The 20357-nt window shown below is 34.4% G+C and overlaps 4 protein-coding genes and 1 non-coding gene across 5 annotated transcripts; 4 read left to right on the top strand and 1 right to left on the bottom strand.

Annotated features, from left to right (window-relative positions):
- The first annotated feature begins 6706 nt into the window (after nt 1–6706).
- Nucleotides 6707–9393, top strand: LOC108808793 (glucan endo-1,3-beta-glucosidase). Its single transcript, XM_018580892.1, has 3 exons — nt 6707–7171; nt 7930–8815; nt 9275–9393. The coding sequence occupies exons 1-3, from the start codon at nt 6707–6709 to the stop codon at nt 9391–9393; spliced, it is 1470 nt and encodes a 489-aa protein (XP_018436394.1).
- Nucleotides 9394–9536: 143 nt separating this feature from the next.
- LOC108809009 (uncharacterized) lies at nt 9537–11625 on the top strand. Its single transcript, XM_018581131.2, has 10 exons — nt 9537–9698; nt 9783–9828; nt 9958–10067; nt 10151–10196; nt 10296–10430; nt 10532–10621; nt 10716–10850; nt 10929–11012; nt 11090–11154; nt 11230–11625. Exons 1-10 carry the CDS (start codon nt 9598–9600, stop codon nt 11420–11422), a joined length of 1005 nt encoding a protein of 334 aa, XP_018436633.1. The 5' UTR covers nt 9537–9597; the 3' UTR covers nt 11423–11625.
- Nucleotides 11626–11876: 251 nt separating this feature from the next.
- On the top strand, nt 11877–11948 carry TRNAC-GCA (transfer RNA cysteine (anticodon GCA)). The gene has a single exon. It is a non-coding gene; the product is annotated as a tRNA-Cys (tRNA).
- Nucleotides 11949–13215: 1267 nt separating this feature from the next.
- On the top strand, nt 13216–14578 carry LOC108809219 (uncharacterized). The gene has a single exon (XM_018581364.2). The coding sequence runs from the start codon at nt 13489–13491 to the stop codon at nt 14203–14205; it is 717 nt and encodes a 238-aa protein (XP_018436866.1). The 5' UTR covers nt 13216–13488; the 3' UTR covers nt 14206–14578.
- A 563-nt stretch (nt 14579–15141) lies between these two features.
- LOC108806573 (geranylgeranyl transferase type-1 subunit beta) lies at nt 15142–17719 on the bottom strand. Its single transcript, XM_018578722.2, has 11 exons — nt 17342–17719; nt 17139–17214; nt 17004–17062; nt 16768–16907; nt 16538–16593; nt 16376–16452; nt 16251–16296; nt 15950–16074; nt 15786–15853; nt 15623–15710; nt 15142–15467 (listed from the first exon to the last, which is right to left on the bottom strand). The coding sequence occupies exons 1-11, from the start codon at nt 17600–17602 to the stop codon at nt 15318–15320; spliced, it is 1146 nt and encodes a 381-aa protein (XP_018434224.2). The 5' UTR covers nt 17603–17719; the 3' UTR covers nt 15142–15317.
- Nucleotides 17720–20357: the final 2638 nt, after the last annotated feature.

Below are 20357 nucleotides of genomic sequence, written 5' to 3'. Positions count from 1 at the left end.
TTTAATCTCATATGCTTACATCATTCTGCAGTTAATAATACAGCCTTAAAATTATTGGACAACTGATTATCGTTTCGTTGAACTTGTAATTGATATCAAGAGTTTTGGTAGGATTCCACTATTTGGAACTAGCTAAACAATCATGGTTTATGATGTAGTTTGTGTTGTAGGGTCAGATGCTTGATAAGTTTAAATTTGTCATCTCCGACCTCAAATATCCGATTTCTAATCTGCAAGCCAAACCATTATTTAAGTTTCTATATATGATTTGATTTTTTCACCATTTGATTATCTTCAAATGATGTTTTGAGAACAATGTTAACTTTGTTTTCATGGTTTAAAACTTTATACCCTGAATTTTAACATAACCAGTTATACCATGGATTTTAACATAACCAGTAAGTACAATAGAATTGTATGGAGTGTTAAAAGTTCGAGATATCATGTACGGAAATCATTTTGTTTATTGTCGATCGTACGAAAGTGATGGACAGTCGTTGTTCTGGGTGCAAGAAGTTTTACATGCTACAAAGTAATTGACGCAAGCTTTCAAATTTCTTCCTTCTCTTTCTCTTTCTCTTTCTCTCTCTCTCTCTCTATATATATATATATACATATATGTGTAAGTAAGGACAGCCCAATGGGCCACGAAGAAAAGAAGAAGATGACGGGCCCAGAGCACAAGCAAAATAAGAGTAAAACGTTTAAGAAATCTCTCTCAGTTTATATCTTTATCATGGTATCAGAGCATCACTAACCCTAACAGGTGAAACGATGGCTGAGACTTATCCTTTTCCCGATGGTGTTCACCTCAGGAGCACTGTCACGTTGAAGCTCAACGACACGAATTACCTTCTGTGGAAGACGCAGTTCGAATCGCTGCTGTCAAGTCAGAAACTCATCGGGTTCGTCAACGGCGCTGTCACGGCTCCAGACCGCACTCAACAAGTCGCTACTGAAGAAGGGGTCAATGAAGTTCCCAACCCTCTGTTTGAATCCTGGTTCTGTACGGACCAGCTAGTCCGTTCGTTTGTAAACAGTCATCCAATGACTACCAGAGGCAAAGCTGGTGTCTCAAAACCGAACTCGAGATATGTGCTTCTTGCCTCAAAGTTTACACCTGAAGAGCCAAGAAACATCGACGAAGCAATGAAGCACCCAGCCTGGAATGAACCAGCTCTCGAAGAAATCAGAAGGATCCATATGCTCAACACTTGGACCTTAGTCCCACGAACTCCAGAGATGCATGTTCTGAGCTCGCAGTGGCTGTTTACAACGAAGCTTAACCCTGATGGAACCCCTGAGAAGAGAAAGGTCAGATTGGTTGCAAAAGGTAACAAGCAAGAAGAAGGAGTGGATTACCTTGAAACCTTTAGCCCGGTGGTTCGAACTGCAACGATCAGGCTAGTACTTAAGGTGGCTACAACACACAAATGGCCCCTTAAGCAACTGGATGTATCAAACGCCTTCCTTCATGGAGACTTGAAAGAACCGGTCTACATGTTTCAACCAGCAGGGTTCGTCGATCCTACAAAACCAGACTATGTCTGCTGTCTGACAAAAGCTCTTTACGGCCTGAAACAGGCTCCAAGAGCGTGGTTTGACACCTTCAGCAACTTCCTGCTTGAGTTTGGGTTCGAATGCAGTAAATCAGACCCATCTCTGTTTACATATCACCACAACGGTTGTTCTCTGATGCTACTCCTCTATGTAGATGACATTCTACTCACTGGTAACTCCGACAAGCTACTCAACGATCTCCTAGCATCCCTCAACCGTCGGTTTTCTATGAAAGATCTTGGCAAACCGAAGTATTTCCTTGGCATTCAAATAGAAGAGACAGCGAATGGTCTGTTCTTGCATCAAGAAGGATATGCTGCTGACATTCTTCATCAAGCAGGAATGTCCGAGTGCAATCCTATGCCGACTCCACTACCCATTATCCTTGATGATCCAAAGTCTGAGCCATTCTCTGATCCTACCTACTTCAGAAGCTTAGCCGGAAAGCTTCAATACCTGACAATCACTCGCCCTGATCTTCAATTTGCAGTGAACTTTGTATGCCAGAGAATGCATGCTCCAACAGTCTCTGACTTTGGTCTTCTCAAAAGAACTTTGCGGTATGTCAAGGGAACGCTGAAAGCTGGTCTGTCTATTACAAACGATCCCAACATGACTCTCACCGCCTTCTGCGACAGCGACTGGTCAGGTTGTAAAGACACGAGACGCTCAACTGCTGGCTTTTGTATATTCTTGGGATCAACTATCCTTTCGTGGTCTGCGAAAAGACAAGACTCTGTCTCCCACTCCTCGACGGAAGCAGAGTACAGAGCTCTCACCACAACTGCACGGGAGCTCACGTGGGTATCCAACTTACTTCGTGACCTCAAGATCCCTCAATATCAAGCTACAGTTGTGCATTGCGATAACTTGTCGGCTGTCTATCTGTCTGCGAACCCGGCTCTCCATCGACGTTCAAAACACTTCCAAACAGACTACCATTACATAAGGGAGCAGGTAGCGTTTGGTTTCATCGAGACTAAGCATATATCATCGAGAGCTCAGCTAGCAGATATATTCACGAAGTCGCTGTCAAGACAAATGTTCATGGGCTTACGAGACAAACTCGGTGTCTCTGCTACACCCGACACGAGTTTGAGGGGGAATGTAAGTAAGGACAGCCCAATGGGCCACGAAGAAAAGAAGAAGATGACGGGCCCAGAGCAGAAACAGAGTAAGACAAAACAAAGAGAGACGTTGAGGAAGAAGACGAGCTCGAGTACGGAAAAGGAGACGCTCTCTCTCTGTAACAGATTTGATCCTTTGTGTGACTGATCTATGACAGCTGTGTAAAGCTGTGGATAGGATCTAGATTGTTCTCAAGGTCTGTATAAAAAGAGTTGTAATGTGAGTGTAAGAAGGCAAGCAAAATAAGAGTAAAACGTTTAAGAAATCTCTCTAAGTTTATATCTTTATCAATATGATCATACAAAATATAGTTTAAGAAGTCATAATCACGCATCCATTAATATGAATATAAGGTTTGACTTGGGAGGTAAGTTTTGTGGTTATGAGTCGCGTATTGTTTTGGACGTCGTTGTCTATTTGGTGTTGTTTCGTAAGACTTTTCTTTTCGTAAATTGACCAAATCCATATTTTATTAAGTAAGACTATTTCTTCTAAATATTTCTCGACACGGGTTGGACACTCTTTACGTACGGATGTACTCTTTTCACTTGCCGTGTCTTGTCTTCCACACACACTAGCTAACGAGAACTTCTTTTTCCCTAAAAAAGTTACCATCTGCTCCGATTATATAATATTTGAGAGATTATTAATTTGTTGTTTGTTTTCTCTTAGACTCTTACATATATATTATATCTATATTTCGTGTGAGGTTAGAAAATATATATGTGTATTATCTTTGGTTGTTAAATTTGATATTTCATTGTTGTGACAGCTAAGACAGTTGATTTCAAACAAATTTTTTGATATACATGCATGACTATGAACTCTTGTGCATGACTATGATCTTCCAATGATCCAAAGATTCAAAACACACATGTAGTTTAATCGGATATTAGAGAGAACTAGCTTGTCCATCCCTTTTATTATCAAGGGTGGAAACGAAGGGGGTGTTGTTACGCACAGTTGTCAAATATGTTGGTCGCGTCTCGTGTGACCCAATGTTGGGTTTCTCTAGTGCGACTGTGGAAAACATGAGGATGTTAAAACAATTTGCTTTGGGTCGTGGCCAGTAATATAACCACAGGCTCATAAGTAATGAAAGTAAAGCCCATTGTTTTGTTGAATTAGATAAATGTGTATGTGCTTGCAGTTTCTCAACTATATGCCTCAGCACGAAACTCTGATGCTTACTATAAAGGAACAAGACCGTCACTCTGAGATATATGGTATATATATGTCACGCAAGCTCAATCAGGTTTTATCTTGCAAAACTCTAAGACTCTCAGGATATAATTCTGCTCTCTATTCAGCAAGATGGCAAGGCAGTGGGCCAGTTGCATAGTTCCTGGTGGTAAGTCTTTACTCGGTTCTAAGATTATGGAGGCTATAGACAATATATAAATATATAAGCTAATCTATGTGTACATAATAAAGATCCAAATTATATAATTCTATTTAATTCCTTAATAGTGTTTTCACTAATTCATAAAGTAGATATACGCATTGCAAATAAATAATAATACATATATGATATATGTACACATGTGTTTCCCATTATATCGAAGCCAACTCTATTCTACATACTGATATATTCTACTATTCAATGTTGCACGATTTATTTCCGGTCAGTTCTTCTATATATATTATATCCAGTGGTGGAGCCAGACAAAAGTTTCACAGGAGGCAATATTAAATTTAAACTTGGCAAAAGTAGAAAATTTACCATCTAAACCATATAAATTTCGAGTTATCGATGAAAATAAACAAAAACCAATATTTCATAGGAGGCAGCTACCCTCCTTCCTCTCTACCTCCCTCCGCCACTGATTATATCACATTTCAGATCGTCTTATATAGATTAGCTGTCTTTCATATGTTCAATTAAAAAAGACTTGAATATTTCAAAAATAAATTCAATAATTTATACAATAAAAAGAAAACATTTATAAATTTTAAAAGCAAAATTGAAATCATTGTAATATTATTTGAAAAATCAACTTTTTATCTATCGCACTGACTTTAGTTCTTATGAGTGTTAATTAAATATATATCTTTAATGAATTAAAAATATTACATTTAAATATCATTACTAATTTTATTTACCTTTTCTTTTAATTATCTTTTTGGTCTAGTTTCCTTTTTATAAATAATGTATATAATAAAAATGAACGTTTATATATTTTTAAAACGAATTTGAAAACCAAAATATATTTATATATAATATGATTTCATAAAAAATTATTTTCACAAAAATAATCTTGATATTACAAAAAATATTTGCTTTAAAACATAAATTTAATCAAAATAAAATATACTGTCCAAGTAATAAAAATATTTTATTTTTATCTATCTATTTTATTATATAAAAGAAATATATTTATATATAATGTGATTTCATAAAAATTAAAGTTCATAAACATATTATTGATATTAAGAAAATAAAAACCTTCCCTTAGGATAGTTTTAAGAACCATAAATTATATTTTCAAAATATATCAGTTGTATTCATTTATGAAACTTTCTATTGATCATCGGTTTATTTTTTTTGATATTTTAAAAACTAAAATTATTTATACTTAAAATAAAAATTGATTTGGATTAATTAGAATGCACACAATTATGCTTCAATTTGAATTTATAAGAATATATGTAGCTCAATATACTCAAAAAGAGTAATTCAACTAATCTAATTTATTATATCTGAAATAGAAGATCTAACTAAATAAACTAATATAATAACAGAATATTTTTATAACAATATTTTATTTATTTTATACCTTTAAACTACTAGATGATTCAACTCATATTAAAAAATCGAAATAAAATATTTACTTATTTTAAAAAAATTACATATATACATGAGATTTTAAATTACTACCGCCATAATAATTTGTGTAATTTTAAATTAAACACTTTAGTTTATTTTATTTTATTATTTTGTTTCATTCTCAAATATATATATATATATATATTATACATAACTAAAATATAATTACATATTTGAGACAATAACCAACCTAAATGCAAATAAAACAATCAATCAAAATTTTAATTTATTTACAAAAGTATTATAATTGAATTCAGAGAAATATATGCAATTTAATATACCCAAATGATAACCAGACTGACTATATAATATATATTCGAAATCACATGTGACATGTCTAATTAAAACAGTATAATATTATAGTTTAAATTATATATACAAATTATAAAAAATAACTTAAAATCAAAAGTAAAATATCAATAACTTAGTATAATATATTTAATTTATAAATAAATATATATCCGTGCATGAATACAGAATAATCACCTAATTCAACATTAATATAAATACCTAAATATCCTTAGATTAACAGTAAAATTCCAGCAATAGCCAAAGTTGAAAATGCTCGGAAATTGGTCTCGCTGTGAATGTTTTGCCATTTCACCAACAAACTTAGATCAAATACATCTGTGTTATGAATGAAATTCTTCTTACTAAAGACAATAATTTGATCTAAAATCTTATTTCTTCAATGCAAAGTCTTTACGAAGCTTTGAAGGTTCCAGTCTATCAGATATGAAAGTTAGTTTAAAATTATTGGGAGATAGGAAAGATCGATTATATCGAGATTATTAAAATACAAAAATAAGAAAAGCTCTACAAGATTAAGATGAATATAGAGAAACCTGAAAAGATCAAGAAGAATATAAAGTCAACATGTATCTAATATATTATTCCATATTATGTATATTAATAAATATATTTTCGTCTAGTATGTTTGGTTATAGAAGAATCTAACATAATAAATAATTTATGGTAAATTAATTGACTTTGAAAAGTTTGGATAGAGAAGAATCTAACAAAATAAAATTTGTGATTAATTAATTAATAGTTATCAATTTAGTGGCAGAAATTGAAATTGTTGGGACGAAAAAATGATTATTTTTTAAAAATACTTCAGTTTTAATAATATAAATACTTACATATGCTTAGCCTAATGTTATCATCCAAGTTCTTTCCTTCAAACAAACAATGGCGACCACACCACATTTTTTTAGTCTCCCTTCTCTCCTCATAGCCTCGGTTGTGATCTTCCTACTCTCATCAGTGGCATCTGCCATAGGTGTCAACTATGGAACATTGGGGAACCTTCCACCGCCGCAGCAAGTGGTGGACTTCATCAAAACAAAAACCATTTTTGACAGTGTCAAGATCTATGATGCGAATCCTGACATCCTCCGAGCCCTAGCAGGGACTGGAATAAACGTCACCATTATGGTCCCTAACGGTAACATTCCAGCAATGGCCAACGTTGAAAATGCTCGTCAATGGGTCGCTGCCAATGTCTTGCCATTTCACCAACAAACTAAGATCAAATACATCTGTGTTGGGAACGAGATTCTTCTTACTAAAGACAATAACTTGATCTCAAATCTTATTCCGGCAATGCAAAGTCTTCACAAAGCTTTGAACATTTCCGGTCTACCAGATATGAAGGTTAATTTTCTATAACCGTGATATGATCCAATTTCTAGTAGTAATCATCATAATATATACCAAATTCAATATGTGTTAGAATAATAAACTTCATCATGAAATTAGAAATAAGGTCGATTTTGAAATTTTGAGAGGTATAAAAATCTTAATAAGAATTTTTAGTTTTTTTTACAAATCTGGAAGTTTATGTTCTTGTAAATTATTTTTAAAATTTAGGGTCATAGATCAATATTTCACTTGTCTATCCAGAATATCGTTTCTATGGAGGAAGATCCTTATATCCATTTTAATTAGGTAGACCACCCTAACTGATTTAAACATTCCAAAATCTTTGAGAATTAGTATGGATTTGGTTCGGAAAACCGGTTATATATTAGAAAAACATTAAAAAAAATTGAATTCAAGAAGTTCGAACTGCTACACATACTTTTTTTTTGAACCAGAAACAAGAGCATGTTTTTAAATTTCTTCTCTGCAGCTTCTTAGACTCGAGTTTAGTACCTCTACCCCTAGGACAAAAAGTTTTATCAGTAGAGATAGCAGCTCCTGGTAAAATATGGATACTTTGAAGACACACTGTTAATGTGCTAAATTCATCATTGTATAACTTGTTTTAGGCGACCACTCCACTTGAGTTTACCGTAGGATATTAGTTAGGTGCACCAAGCGAGAGCAGATTTAATGACGAGCAAAAAGCCTCATTGTTATAGATTGACAAGTACTAATGTTAATTTCATCATTGTGTAAATTGATTTTAGGTGACAACGCCACATGCGTTTACCGTAGGCTATAACCTAAACGCACCAAGCCAGAGCAGATTTAACGACGATCAAAAAGATTTTTTTGCTAAGATCTTGGAGTTCAATCGCCAAGCCAAGTCCCCATTCATGATCAGCGCCTACCCTTATTTTATGATGGACCCGAACAATGTCAATTACGCTATATTTGGTCCGTCAAATGCTATAACGGATACTAAAACAGAACACACCTATAACAACATGTTCGATTCAGTCATGGATGCAACCTATTCAGCTATGAATGCTCTCGGCTATGGCGATGTAGATATTGCCGTAGGAGAAACTGGTTGGCCTAGCGCTTGTGACGCTGCATGGTGCACACCTCAAAATGCAGAAAACTACAACCTTAACATCATCAAGCGTGCACAAAATATAGGGACACCTCTTATGCCTAATCGCCACATCGATATCTACATATTCGCATTGTTCAATGAGGATGGTAAATCTGGTACCGCTGAGAAAAATTGGGGACTATTCAAACCTGACTTTTCTCCGGTTTATAATGTTGGGGTTTTACGAGGTGGTGAAACAAGTCCACCACCAAGTAGTAGTGAAAAATGGTGTGTGGCGAAACAAGAAGCGACAGACGCACAACTACAAGCGAATATTGATTGGGTGTGTAGCCAAGGTATTGATTGTAAGAACATCTCACCTGGTGGTATATGTTTTGACAACAACAACATGAAGACCCGATCGTCGTTCATCATGAACGTTTATTACCAAAGCAAAGGTGGCTCGGAAGATGCTTGTAATTTCAGCGGTAGTGGTGTCGTCACTACTACCAACCCAAGCACTAGTACATGCGTTATACAAAACATGGAAGACGGATCCATACATATGGAAACTAGTTAGTACTGTGATTAGAACCTTTGTAGCTGTGCTCCTATAAAAGAAAAATATAATGAATTGTATTACACAAAACTAAATGACATTATTATAAATCAATTATTTATAAATGAATCAAAAATAGATTAAAAATAAATAATTTAGCATTACTTATAATAACGGATGTTAATATCAACTAATTTCGCATCAGTTCAATAAATTGATTTAATTTATTCTAATTGGTATCACTTTAACACAACTGAGTTTACTATATAAAGTGATATCAATTAAACAAATGATGTAATTATTATTTTTATTAATATCATTATCAAAATGATGCTAGTCAAAAATGTTAATATCAGAAAAATAATTAGGTGAACACAGTTTTTTTTTCTTTACAACTTATACTGATTTTCCTTACTATTTGAATGTTGTTTTTCGAAAAGAAATGTCCAACGTTAACGTTAGGTCTTTTGATTAGCCAATATTGATTGGGTGTGTAGCCAAGGTATTGATTGTAAGCCAATCTCACCTGGTGGCACATGTTCTGAATTTGAGATCAACATGCAGACACGAGCTTCGTTCATTCAATACGGTTAGACGAACGCAATTTCGGTATAGGTATCCGGTTTGTTAAAAAGACATTGCTTAAAAGTTAAAAACAGAACCAAAAACTAAATGGATGTCGCAATCACAAAAGTCAAACCGGAATGGTTTGACCTCAGTGGAAGGTCTGCAACCAATCAAACTTAAAGCACTAAACTTTAGCAAAAGAGAGAGAGAGAGATCTAAAGAATCTGGGGAATGGAATTTGTGTTAACAGTAGCGGAGCTCGGCCTCACGCTGCTGCTGATCGTCTTCTCCGTCGTCGTTTCTGAAGCTTGGAGAAGAAGACACAGTCACGTGTACGCTTCTAATCGTATTTATTTTCGATTTGCTTCTTTCTATAGATGTCTTTTTAATCGATCTTGGATTTGGGGGTTTCTCAGTTCTGTCGAGACTGCTACAATCGAGGATCCGACATCCTTAAAACAGGTACTGTCTGAATCAGTTGGTTACATTTAATGGAACTAAGCAAAAGGTCGTGCCTTTGAGTCGTATTGGCCTAATACAACGTGTAAAGAGAGGAGCTTTTGATTATTAATATTATATCATGTAATGTAGGTTGTTCGATGCCCTCAGATCTCAGACCCTGCGGAGAAGTATTTGTCATTAATTGTTCCGGCTTTCAATGAAGAGCAGAGACTTCCTTCTGCTCTACAGGAAACTATGGAGTAAGTTAATACTTGAGCATAGCTTAAGTCTTTTTCTTTTTTTTAATGCACATTAAATAGTAATTCTCGCCTTTTATTTGCAGTTACCTTCAAGGTCGTGCATCACGGGATAAGAGCTTTTCTTATGAGGTAACTCTATTTGAGATATGGTCTGAATGAGCTTTTACAATGTTCTCGTCCCTATAATTAATTATATATGCATGAGTGGAGTCTTCTTTCTCTTTGTAGGTGGTGATTGTTGATGATGGAAGCGTGGATGGAACAAAAAGAGTAGCTTTTGATTTCGTTAGAAAGTACACAGTTGACAACGTAAGGGTCATACCACTCGGGAAGAACCAAGGGAAAGGAGAAGCTATTAGAAAAGTGAGTTCAACTCAAACTCCTAGTAGTAGCCGTGACTGAATAGGATTTTTAATGCTAATGGAAGCTTTCTTACTTTTTTTTTCCTGAAAGCATTGAAATAGGGAATGTTGCATTCTCGTGGTGAGCTGCTTCTCATGTTGGATGCTGATGGAGCTACTAAAGTAACTGACCTCGAAAAACTTGAAAACCAGGTTTTTTGCTTCCCCTATTGAAAAATTTCAAGACAGTCTGTAGAAACTTTGTTACATTTTTTTTCCTGATCTTTTCTGTGATCATATCTTGCAGATCCTTGCAGTAGCTAGAGAAGAGCATTCAATCAGAGATCCAACAACGTCAAAGCATTCGGATTTTAGGATAGGTGATGTGCAAGTGTGTGCATTTGGTTCTCGTGCTCATCTTGAGGAGAAAGCTATTGCTACAGTTAAGTTCTAGATTCAGTATCATTCTTTGTTTATGTACATATATACCATGTACCTAAAGATTTGCTCAAATTTTCAGAGGAAATGGTATCGCAACTTCTTGATGAAAGGTTTCCATCTCGTGGTTCTGTTGGCTGCTGGTTCTGGAATCCGAGATACACAGGTTGCGTTTTTTTAAAAAAAAAATCTCATTTATCTCTTAATAGCGCTTTGTTTCACTGGAGACATGTCTTATTCCAGTGTGGGTTCAAGATGTTTACTAGAGCTGCTGCTAGAAGACTATTCACAAACATCCATCTGAAAAGGTATGTATGTACAATGAAATAGATAATGATAAACTAACAGTATAAACTAATAATAGAACCTGACTCTGCGAGCAGGTGGTGCTTTGATGTTGAGTTGGTGTTCCTGTGCAAGCGTTTTAATATTCCAATGCTTGAGATCTCTGTGAAGTGGTCTGAAATCCCGGGGTCTAAAGTGAGTATGCTGAGCATTCCCAACATGGTTTGGGAGCTTGCTTTGATGTCTGTGGGATACAGAACTGGCATGTGGAAGATCATCCATCAAGCATAAGACAAGGACACAGACATGTACATAGGAAGAATTTTCATCGGCTTTTACTGCAAAGATAGAAAAGTTTGTTGGGTTCTTTTCTTTCTTTCAATAGATGTAAACAATAAAAGCTTAACGGGATTTATATTAAACGATGTGATGGAAAAAACTACGACCGCTGTGGCTTTTATTTACAGTACTTTAGTAATAACTTTCAAACGACCGCTGTAGCTTTTCTTATTCATGTTTATGGACGGACAAGAAGGGTGGTGAAACTGCAACGGTTTTCACCTATATAAACCGCCATAAAACTGCATCTTCGTAGACTGTGAAATGCCAGTTGCCTGCACTGCCCTTTTCTCGTATGCTCAGGGAATGTAAGAACTTCCCATGTCTCCTTCAAGCTTACAGAAGCTCTAAACGTGTGATTATTATTTAATGGTAATATAACTTTAAATACAGTCTTAATCAACGAGGGTCCATAGCTCAGTGGTAGAGCAATTGACTGCAGATCAATAGGTCACCGGTTCGAACCCGGTTGGGCCCTTTAGTCTTTTGTTTATTTTATATTTTTATTTTCCAATGGGTTTCGTAATCAATATCGACCGACGAATATAAGTTGAAAGTACATAAATGGGCTTGGAATGTGGGCCTTAACTTGTGCAGGAGGCGATAGGGGGTCTTGAACGATGCTCTTATATCAAGTTTCTCACTGTGAGCAAAAGCATGGTAAAAGTAGCTTCTTGTGTGTAGAAATTTGCATGCAAGAGATGAGATGGGGAAAACATTATTCCCAAAAACAGATGAAGTATGTACTGCTTATGACAGGAGATTGTAGATATAATATTAACTATTATGAACTGAAGTGTACATAGAAACGAGTGGTAAAGAATAAGCTTTGGAAATAAATGATGCTGATTGTGGTAGAACTTGGGATTCAAGTTCCCATCTATTAGTTGTGTGCAGTGAAAGAAATTTTCTAAAATTCATCTACCATGACTTTACTCCAGATCTGGTTATCCAACTGTAGGGCGTTGATATTTGACCCCAAATTTGGTTAGACATCTCATTACATACAAAATACCTATTCATATGCACTGAAAATCATAATTGCACTTATGAGACTAGCCGACAAGGCTTGCAAAATGTTGGATGGTCTGTTCTGAGTCTTCTGACATGGGAGGAAGCAAATCAAAGTATATAATATAACGCTTTTCCATGCATTATAGGATGGAAAATAAGAAATTTTCCAAAGTTCAAGAATTCAAGAGAATAAAGAGATCCAAAGAAAACCAAGTGGTAAATGCCAAAAAGAATCAAACTAAAAATGGGACATCAATATCAATGCTACGTACAATGTGTGATTGGTCGATGAAATAGGCTGGATAACTGTTGATGCACATTAAGAAAATTATTGAAATGGAATCACTGACACTTCGATTTGGTAGACTCTCTGACTTCGGCCAATCTAATAGTATCAATCAGCGCTTGAAGAAGCGCAAAACAAGCAAATCTCACTCTCTACTTCCACATCTTTGTTCCTTTCTAAACTCCCCTTATTGCTCACATATTATACCTAAACTGCATATCAGCATGTGCGCCACATGGGCTAAGGGCCTTTATGTGCTATCCATATTTGATGTTTTGAAAAGGAAACTGTGTAAAGGTAACTATTTTAAAATCCAAATTTTTTGTAAAAAAAAAAAGAATGGTCAGCCGTGGCTTTCGTTAAAGGGTAAAATTTCTCAATCATTTTAGGTTTTTCAATGCTTGTAAAAACTGAAAAGATGTTACATATAGCGAACTTTCCTTTAACCAATAAATAAAAAAGCTATATAGAGAAGTTTCACTTTCACACTTCACTATGTAACACTCATTTTTGGAATTTATTCATTCTTACTTAAATCTGGCTTTTCCCTACAAAAACCTTTATTTCTCAGAATCATAAACAACCTTCATAGATTCCTTCTGCATTTCACATTTCGACTGTTTAGTTGTTTTCTTTTTTTTTTAAGGATTTGATTTTGTCATAAAAGCATTCCCATTATGATGAACAAGAGATGTGAATCTTATCTTGAGCAAGAAACATGAGATCTTTGAGCAGTGTGGGACTTGCTCTAAGCATAGTCTTTGGTTGTTTGCTACTAGCTCTTCTCGCCGAGCTCTACTACTTGCTGTGGTGCAAGAAGAGGAGGTCGACAACGACTAGACCGGATCTCCAAAATGACTATTCTACCCCCGCAACAAGAGAGCTTCTCTTCATCCTCTGTTGCAGCAGCACCAACCCTTCTTCCTCGTCTCCTCCTTCATTCTCTAGCCCTAAACCTATCGAAACTCAACAGCAATGTCTTCTTCCTCCTGATGGTGGGTTTGGGAACGTGGTGGGTCCAGGGCTAGTCCCGAGGTTTCTGTTCACTATCATGGAAGAAACAGTGGAGGAAATGGAATCCGAAGATGGTGTTTCCACAAAAGGAAAGAGTTTGAATGATTTGTTTCTAAATATGGAAAGTGGTTCAACTCCTCCGTTCCTTACTCCTCGTGCTTCTCCTTCGTTGTTCACACCTCCGTTCACTCCGTTAACGGAGTCCTGTAACGGCAGAAAAGAAGAGGTCTTCTTCGAGTCATCGACTGATGCTGAGTTTAACAGGATGGTGAGATCATCTCCGTTGTCATCATCACATTCACCAGCATCCTCCTCTTCATCGTCGCCGTTGCCGAGATTCAAGTTCTTGAGAGACGCGGAGGAGAAGCTTTACAAGAGGAAAGTGACCGAGATTTCAGAAGAAGCTGAGGAAGTCAGCTAGGGTTAAATTGGTAAAAAAAACAGAGTCAGGTTGTGTTGAAGATGAAGTTTTCATCAAGAACATGACAAAAGGTGGTCCAAGAACTTAAAACAGTTTGAAATGTTTTATACAATTGAAATAATTGGAATTTTTGCTAATTTTTTTTTTCTTTGGATTTTAATTGTCTTGGTAAATTTGATTTTAGCGTGTTTTTGGCTGCTATGCTTACCTTGTCATCAACATTTTTTGGTATTAATTATTTTGGCTGGTCGTTGGATTAAGCCGGTTTTGTAAATTTTCAGTGGATCAATAATTTGTTTAGCCAATAGTTTGTAAGGTTACTCAATCATATGGTTTTAGATTGAAAGAATAAAAAACAAACCTTGGATTCGTTTTTGTTACTTCTTTTTCTTCAATACTGTTGTGGTTGACATTTAAAGATGCACGTACTCAGCAGTTTAACTTTAACTTAACTTTTTAAAAGGCATTAGTTCTGAACGAGTGTTAATATTTTATGCGGATATTGAGTTAGAAGTTAGAACACGTGAACGGAAAAAGAGAAGAAAAAGATAAGATTTGTTAATTGATTATCATTCGCTTAGAAACGCTACATTGATAATATATAGTTAATTTATGGTATTGAAACTTTGAATATGGACCGATAAATTGGAATTAGACAAGACTCATTAGAGACCCAAGTGGGGGAATCTCTTTCCCCTTTTGTCTCAATCTCTTCAGTTTTATGTCTGATAATACTTCCAAGTGGCCTCAACAACACTGAAATTGTCAAAATTACCTCTTCTAATGATTCTGCATTCCAATGATGAAATTAGAAAACAATTCATATACAGCATTTTACTTTTTGATGTTTTTTGGCAATGTTACCATATTAATGATACTTGAGCAAGAAACCAAGTGCAGAAGATGTCAAAAAAAAAAGCCAAGTGCAGAAAAAGAGTGATTATGAAATATCAAATTAAAATTTATAAAATCATAGGTAAATATATGACACTAGAATTCTGGATTTCGTTTTGATTTCTAAATCAATTAAAATACATAAACCAATAATCAAATACCAAATAAAAGTTACAGTTGGGTTGATAAAAAAGAATGTGGGGGACTTTGAGGGGGAATCAGATTCCCAAGGATGTAAGAAGTGGTAACCCTAGCTCAGGGCATAGAGGACTCAATCCCGGTTCCTCCAAGAAGCTAAACGCAGTGTAGCCATAGTATGAGTGATACAGATCTGGTAACGCTCCAGGAAATTTACTGAACCCACCATACTGTTAGAGAATACAATACATGAATGTAAGAAAATGTCACAAATTATCTCTACTTAGTAGTACCATGGAGTAGGTAAATATAATACTTATAAGCTTTAGTTGCAGCCTGTGGATTTTTAAAAAGTCTAAGAAAAAGACATTTAAGGGAGAGGTACCTTGGACTGGCAGCTCAGTAAAAATTGGCGGAGAGCAATTTTGTCAATGAATGCATCGCCTCCTATGAGTTTAAGGACAGCTCCAATCCTACACAAGGCACCGTATCAGCGGATGGTAACAAACAGAGAGTCCAGTGACAGTGAAAATATGAGGGGGAGTTACCAAAATGCATAGCATGTGTCGCTCTGTTTGTTAGTCCTACCTTGAAAACCACCATCACTGGCTTGTCTCTATAGGCAAGGAAATATTTTTTTTTAGAAACATCAAGGGTAAGTTTCAAAAGACACCATGAAACATCTGAACAATGCTAATGAAGCAAACAATACCTGTAGGCTCCAGTTGAGAAGCAATGAAGGGTCTAGAATTGAACTGGATGGATCATTTGACAGCAGATCAGCTCCAATAAACCCCATCAATCTAAGGGATGCAATAGCACAGTAAGTACCACCACCTGCATAGCTAAGTTGCAGCAACGTAGGTAAGCCAGTGACTATCCAAATGTCCTTAGTAACCAATTTCAGTAACAATTTTATCAGCCAGTTCACATAAGATACGTCCTACTTACTTTCATTGCAACATGTACATAACCAAATTAAAGATTTTAAGGAAGAATTGTTTTCAACTGACCATGAGATTCAGAACCAGGGATCAACCCAAAGCCACCATCATATGACTGTACACACAATAAATGTCAATTTAACACAGAAAAGAAACTTAAAAAAGGAAGAAAAATAACAAAAACAGAAACAAACCTGACAATTTAATATGTAATTCTTAGCCTTCTCCTTGTCCATTCCACTCCAATCACCCAGCATGTCAGAGATTGCAGCTGAATTAAAACAAACAAAAAAAAAAGACTCTATTAAAACCATAAAGACATGGTCTGTAGATGCGGTTAGGCAGCTATTCCTTACCAGCACAATATACAAACCGAAGATCCGTCTCGCCTCCAGTATGGATAGGCATGAAGCTGTTAGCGAAACAAACAAAGTAACCACACCCAGTTCAGACCCCCATTACACATTAGTCACATAACAAACTTGTATTCTAACCCAAACAGAAAACATAGAACGATCCAAAAAATCTATTTTTATGAACTTCTGACATTACAAATGCATTAGGATTTTAAGCTTTAAGCCAATACCTTCCATCATCTTGTTGAAGATTATTCATGGATAACAACAGTGATTGAGAGTCGATGGTCGAGAGATCATGCCCAATCACCTTAAGAATAGCCAAGGCACAGTATGTACTTGCCAGGTGACTGTTGTTATGAGTTAGATCCTGCAGCACAGACTAGATGTTAAGCCCACACACACACATGCAAAACAAAGATATTAAAACAGAAAGCATACATGACAATAGACTTATTATCCTTACCCCATTAACATCTAAAGGAAACTGAGAGCTCCTTGAACCGTAGAAACCGTAGAATTCACCTGTAAATCAACACCTCACAATTCAATTCAAAAGAAGTTGTCGTGACTCTCAGCCACAATAATACGATACAGGTACCATCTTTGAGTGAAGCTCTGTTCCTAGGGAAGGCCTGGAAGGACAGAACCCAGTTCGCAACTACATCTTTGTCAACCTTGAGCAACGGAACCAATGTGAAAATCAGAAACCACTGATGAAAGTTACACACTTTAACCATTTATTACAGAGCATAACTGAAACTGAAAAAACAGAGAGAGAGAGAGAGAGAGAGAGAGACGAACACGGTCTGTTGCGCCGAGAAAGTGAAGTCCGGAGATTATGAAGTGAGCGAGGGTGAGTCGATTGATCTCCTGCGATTGGTAATGGTACGGAAGCAGCTCGTACATCATCTGCAAATACACCAAGTGTCGATCTTTATCGAAATTCGCCGAAGACGGTGGTTGCGACGGCGAGGTATACTCTTCTTCTTCTTCTGCGTCATCGGAATCTTCGTCTTCGGACTCCCACTCGATTGCTTCTCCGTGCACGGCGGTCTCTGACATTGGCTTCTTTTCTGTTTAGATCGGTTAACGAATCTCGAAACTCTGGCTTTGGACTCGAGAGAGAGAGAGAGACTTTGCTTTTCCGAAGTCGCGTTTTGGATCTGTGGTTATTTGAGAGTTAAACAGCACATTGTCAGAATGTGGAAATTCAAAACGGCGCGTTGTTTTCTGACTAGACCTATTTGGCAAAATATTATTTAGAGATGTTTTTCTTTTTAAATAGATAACTAGGTGATTTTCCTGTGCTCATGCACACGTATAAATATTTATAAAATAAATAAATATTAAAATAATTTATTGCTATTTACTTTTAATTTTAAATTAGTTTATAATTTGTATGCATAATATATTATAATATTATATTACTTTAGTTAGAACTATGATTTTAGATATGTTATATCTAGTCGAATTTATATTTTCTACAGTCGATTTAGTTATCATTTGGGTATATTGGATCGTATACATTTCTTTGAACTCAACTATAATATTTTTTTATTCTAAATATAGTATGATTTTGATTAGTTTTTATTTGCATTTAGGTTGATTGTTGTTTTAGATATGTAAATACATTTTAGTAATTTATGTATAACTTAAGATATATTGTGCTTAGAATTAAGTAAAAATAAACCAAATTGTTTGATTCCAAATTACGTAAATTAGTGTAACGATAATATTTTGAAGTCGCATGCATATATATAAATTTTACAAAAGAACTAAATTGTAACAGTTGGTTAATATTTTGTTTTCATTTTTAATGTGTTTTGAGTCATCCTATAATTTATATTTATAAAACAAATTATAATTATTATAAAATTATATTTTCTTATTGTAATTAAATCTATGATTCTAGATATAAGTTGGATTAGTGAAGCCACTCATGTTATGAATATATTGAGTTAGATATATTATTTCAAATTCAAACCGAAGTACAATTATTTTATTATAATTAATTCAAGTCAAATTTGTTAAGCTAGATGGGCTTCACACTTAAAACCAATTGGTGATAAGAGGAGTGACCCACCTATCTTATATATTGCTAAGGATCCCTTCCAATACCCGATGTGGGACAACTATGTGTCTAATACGCCCCCTCGAGATGATGGCTCTCTGAACATCAATTTCGGAATGCTCGGGCAAAGATCGATGGGCCAAATTTGGGCCAGATCGATGTGGATCGGGTTGGACTGCATGGATCGGGCTCTGATACCATGTTAAGCTAGATGGGCTTCACACTTAAAACCAATTGGTGATAAGAGGAATGACCCACCTATCTTATATATTGCTAAAGATCCCTTCCAATACCCGATGTGGGACAACTATGTGTCTAATAAAATTAATTTTCTTTATCATTAAATGTGTATGAATTTTCATAATCTGTATCAAATTAATTGTTGTTTTTAAAGATATTAGAAAATAAAGCGATAATATATAGGAAGTTACATATATAAGTAACTGATATCTACAAATAATTAAAATATTTTTATAAATTGTAAATAATTTATGCCTTTTGATTATTGTTATATTAGATTCAACAAACATAAAAACATAAAATTTCAAAAGCAAATTTAGTATTTAAAATATACACAATTTTAATAATGATAAAATATAATATATTTACCTCTTTCAAGTATATAGTGCGATGTTGTTTTAAAATATTTTATAATTATTTGATCAAAAGATGTTTCTTGTTAAAATTTATTTTTAGTTTTTTTGATATCTCTCTAAAATAAGCAGTAAAACATCTATTAGTTTATGTTACTTAATTATTTTATGTAATCATCTAAAACAATATATAGATATATAAAAAATATTTCTATTACTTTGAAAATGTATTGATATATTGTTGTACTGTTTAAAATTATGTTTTATAAGAAATAATATTTATTTTTCTAATATAAAGATAGTCTGTGAAAATATAAATATAAAGAGAGTATATTTTATGTTATTTTTAAATGGAATTTTACTATTTTGTGAAATTTCCTTTTTAATGAAATAATATCATTTATACATATATTTTCGTTTTTAAATTCGATTTTTAAACTTTATTAATGTTTCTTTTTATTATATATATTATTTGGAAAATTTAAAAAAAGAAACTAAATAAAAAGCAATAATAGTATTTAAATATAGTACTTTTTTCATTAAGGGTGTCAATGTAATCAACCATCGTGAGAGATACATAGGAAATTGACTTCTCAAATAATATTATAGGGATATATATTCTATCTAAACATGGTTTCAGCATACGAACATGGTTTCAACTTTCAACTATTCCCAAATAAGGTGACAACAACAAAAGAAAAATCAGCCCAAAGAAGGTTGTATTTTATTAACAATATTATTTTAGATAAAATATTGTGATAACATCGTTTTACGAGCAGAACTAGACATCATAAACCAAAGACGACTTGGCTTAATGATTAAGGAATTTGGAGTTTCCGCCTTGGATTCGAGTAGTATTAGCCATCTATAAACATTTTAAATGAAAAAAAACCTGAATTTTTCGTGAAATTAGTTTTGGAGCCTGAAAAACTTTTGGTATTCTACAGTTATAAAAATAAAGTATGATATTTTACAGATTTACACACATATTAAATTTTTAATTTTCTCAAAAATTAGCGCAAATAATAATGTAAATTCAATTCATTTAACTGTAAATAAAATTAAAAATTATAATTAACTACATAAATTTTAATAAAACTATTAATCACCTAAACATATGAATAAATTAAAACTATTTTACCGTTTATATTAA

The sequence above is a fragment of the Raphanus sativus genome, chromosome 6 (assembly GCF_000801105.2).
Source record: "Raphanus sativus cultivar WK10039 chromosome 6, ASM80110v3, whole genome shotgun sequence".
Lineage (NCBI taxonomy): Eukaryota > Viridiplantae > Streptophyta > Magnoliopsida > Brassicales > Brassicaceae > Raphanus > Raphanus sativus.
Note: the sequence above shows the minus strand (reverse complement) of the source record. Positions and strands in the feature narration are given on the sequence as shown.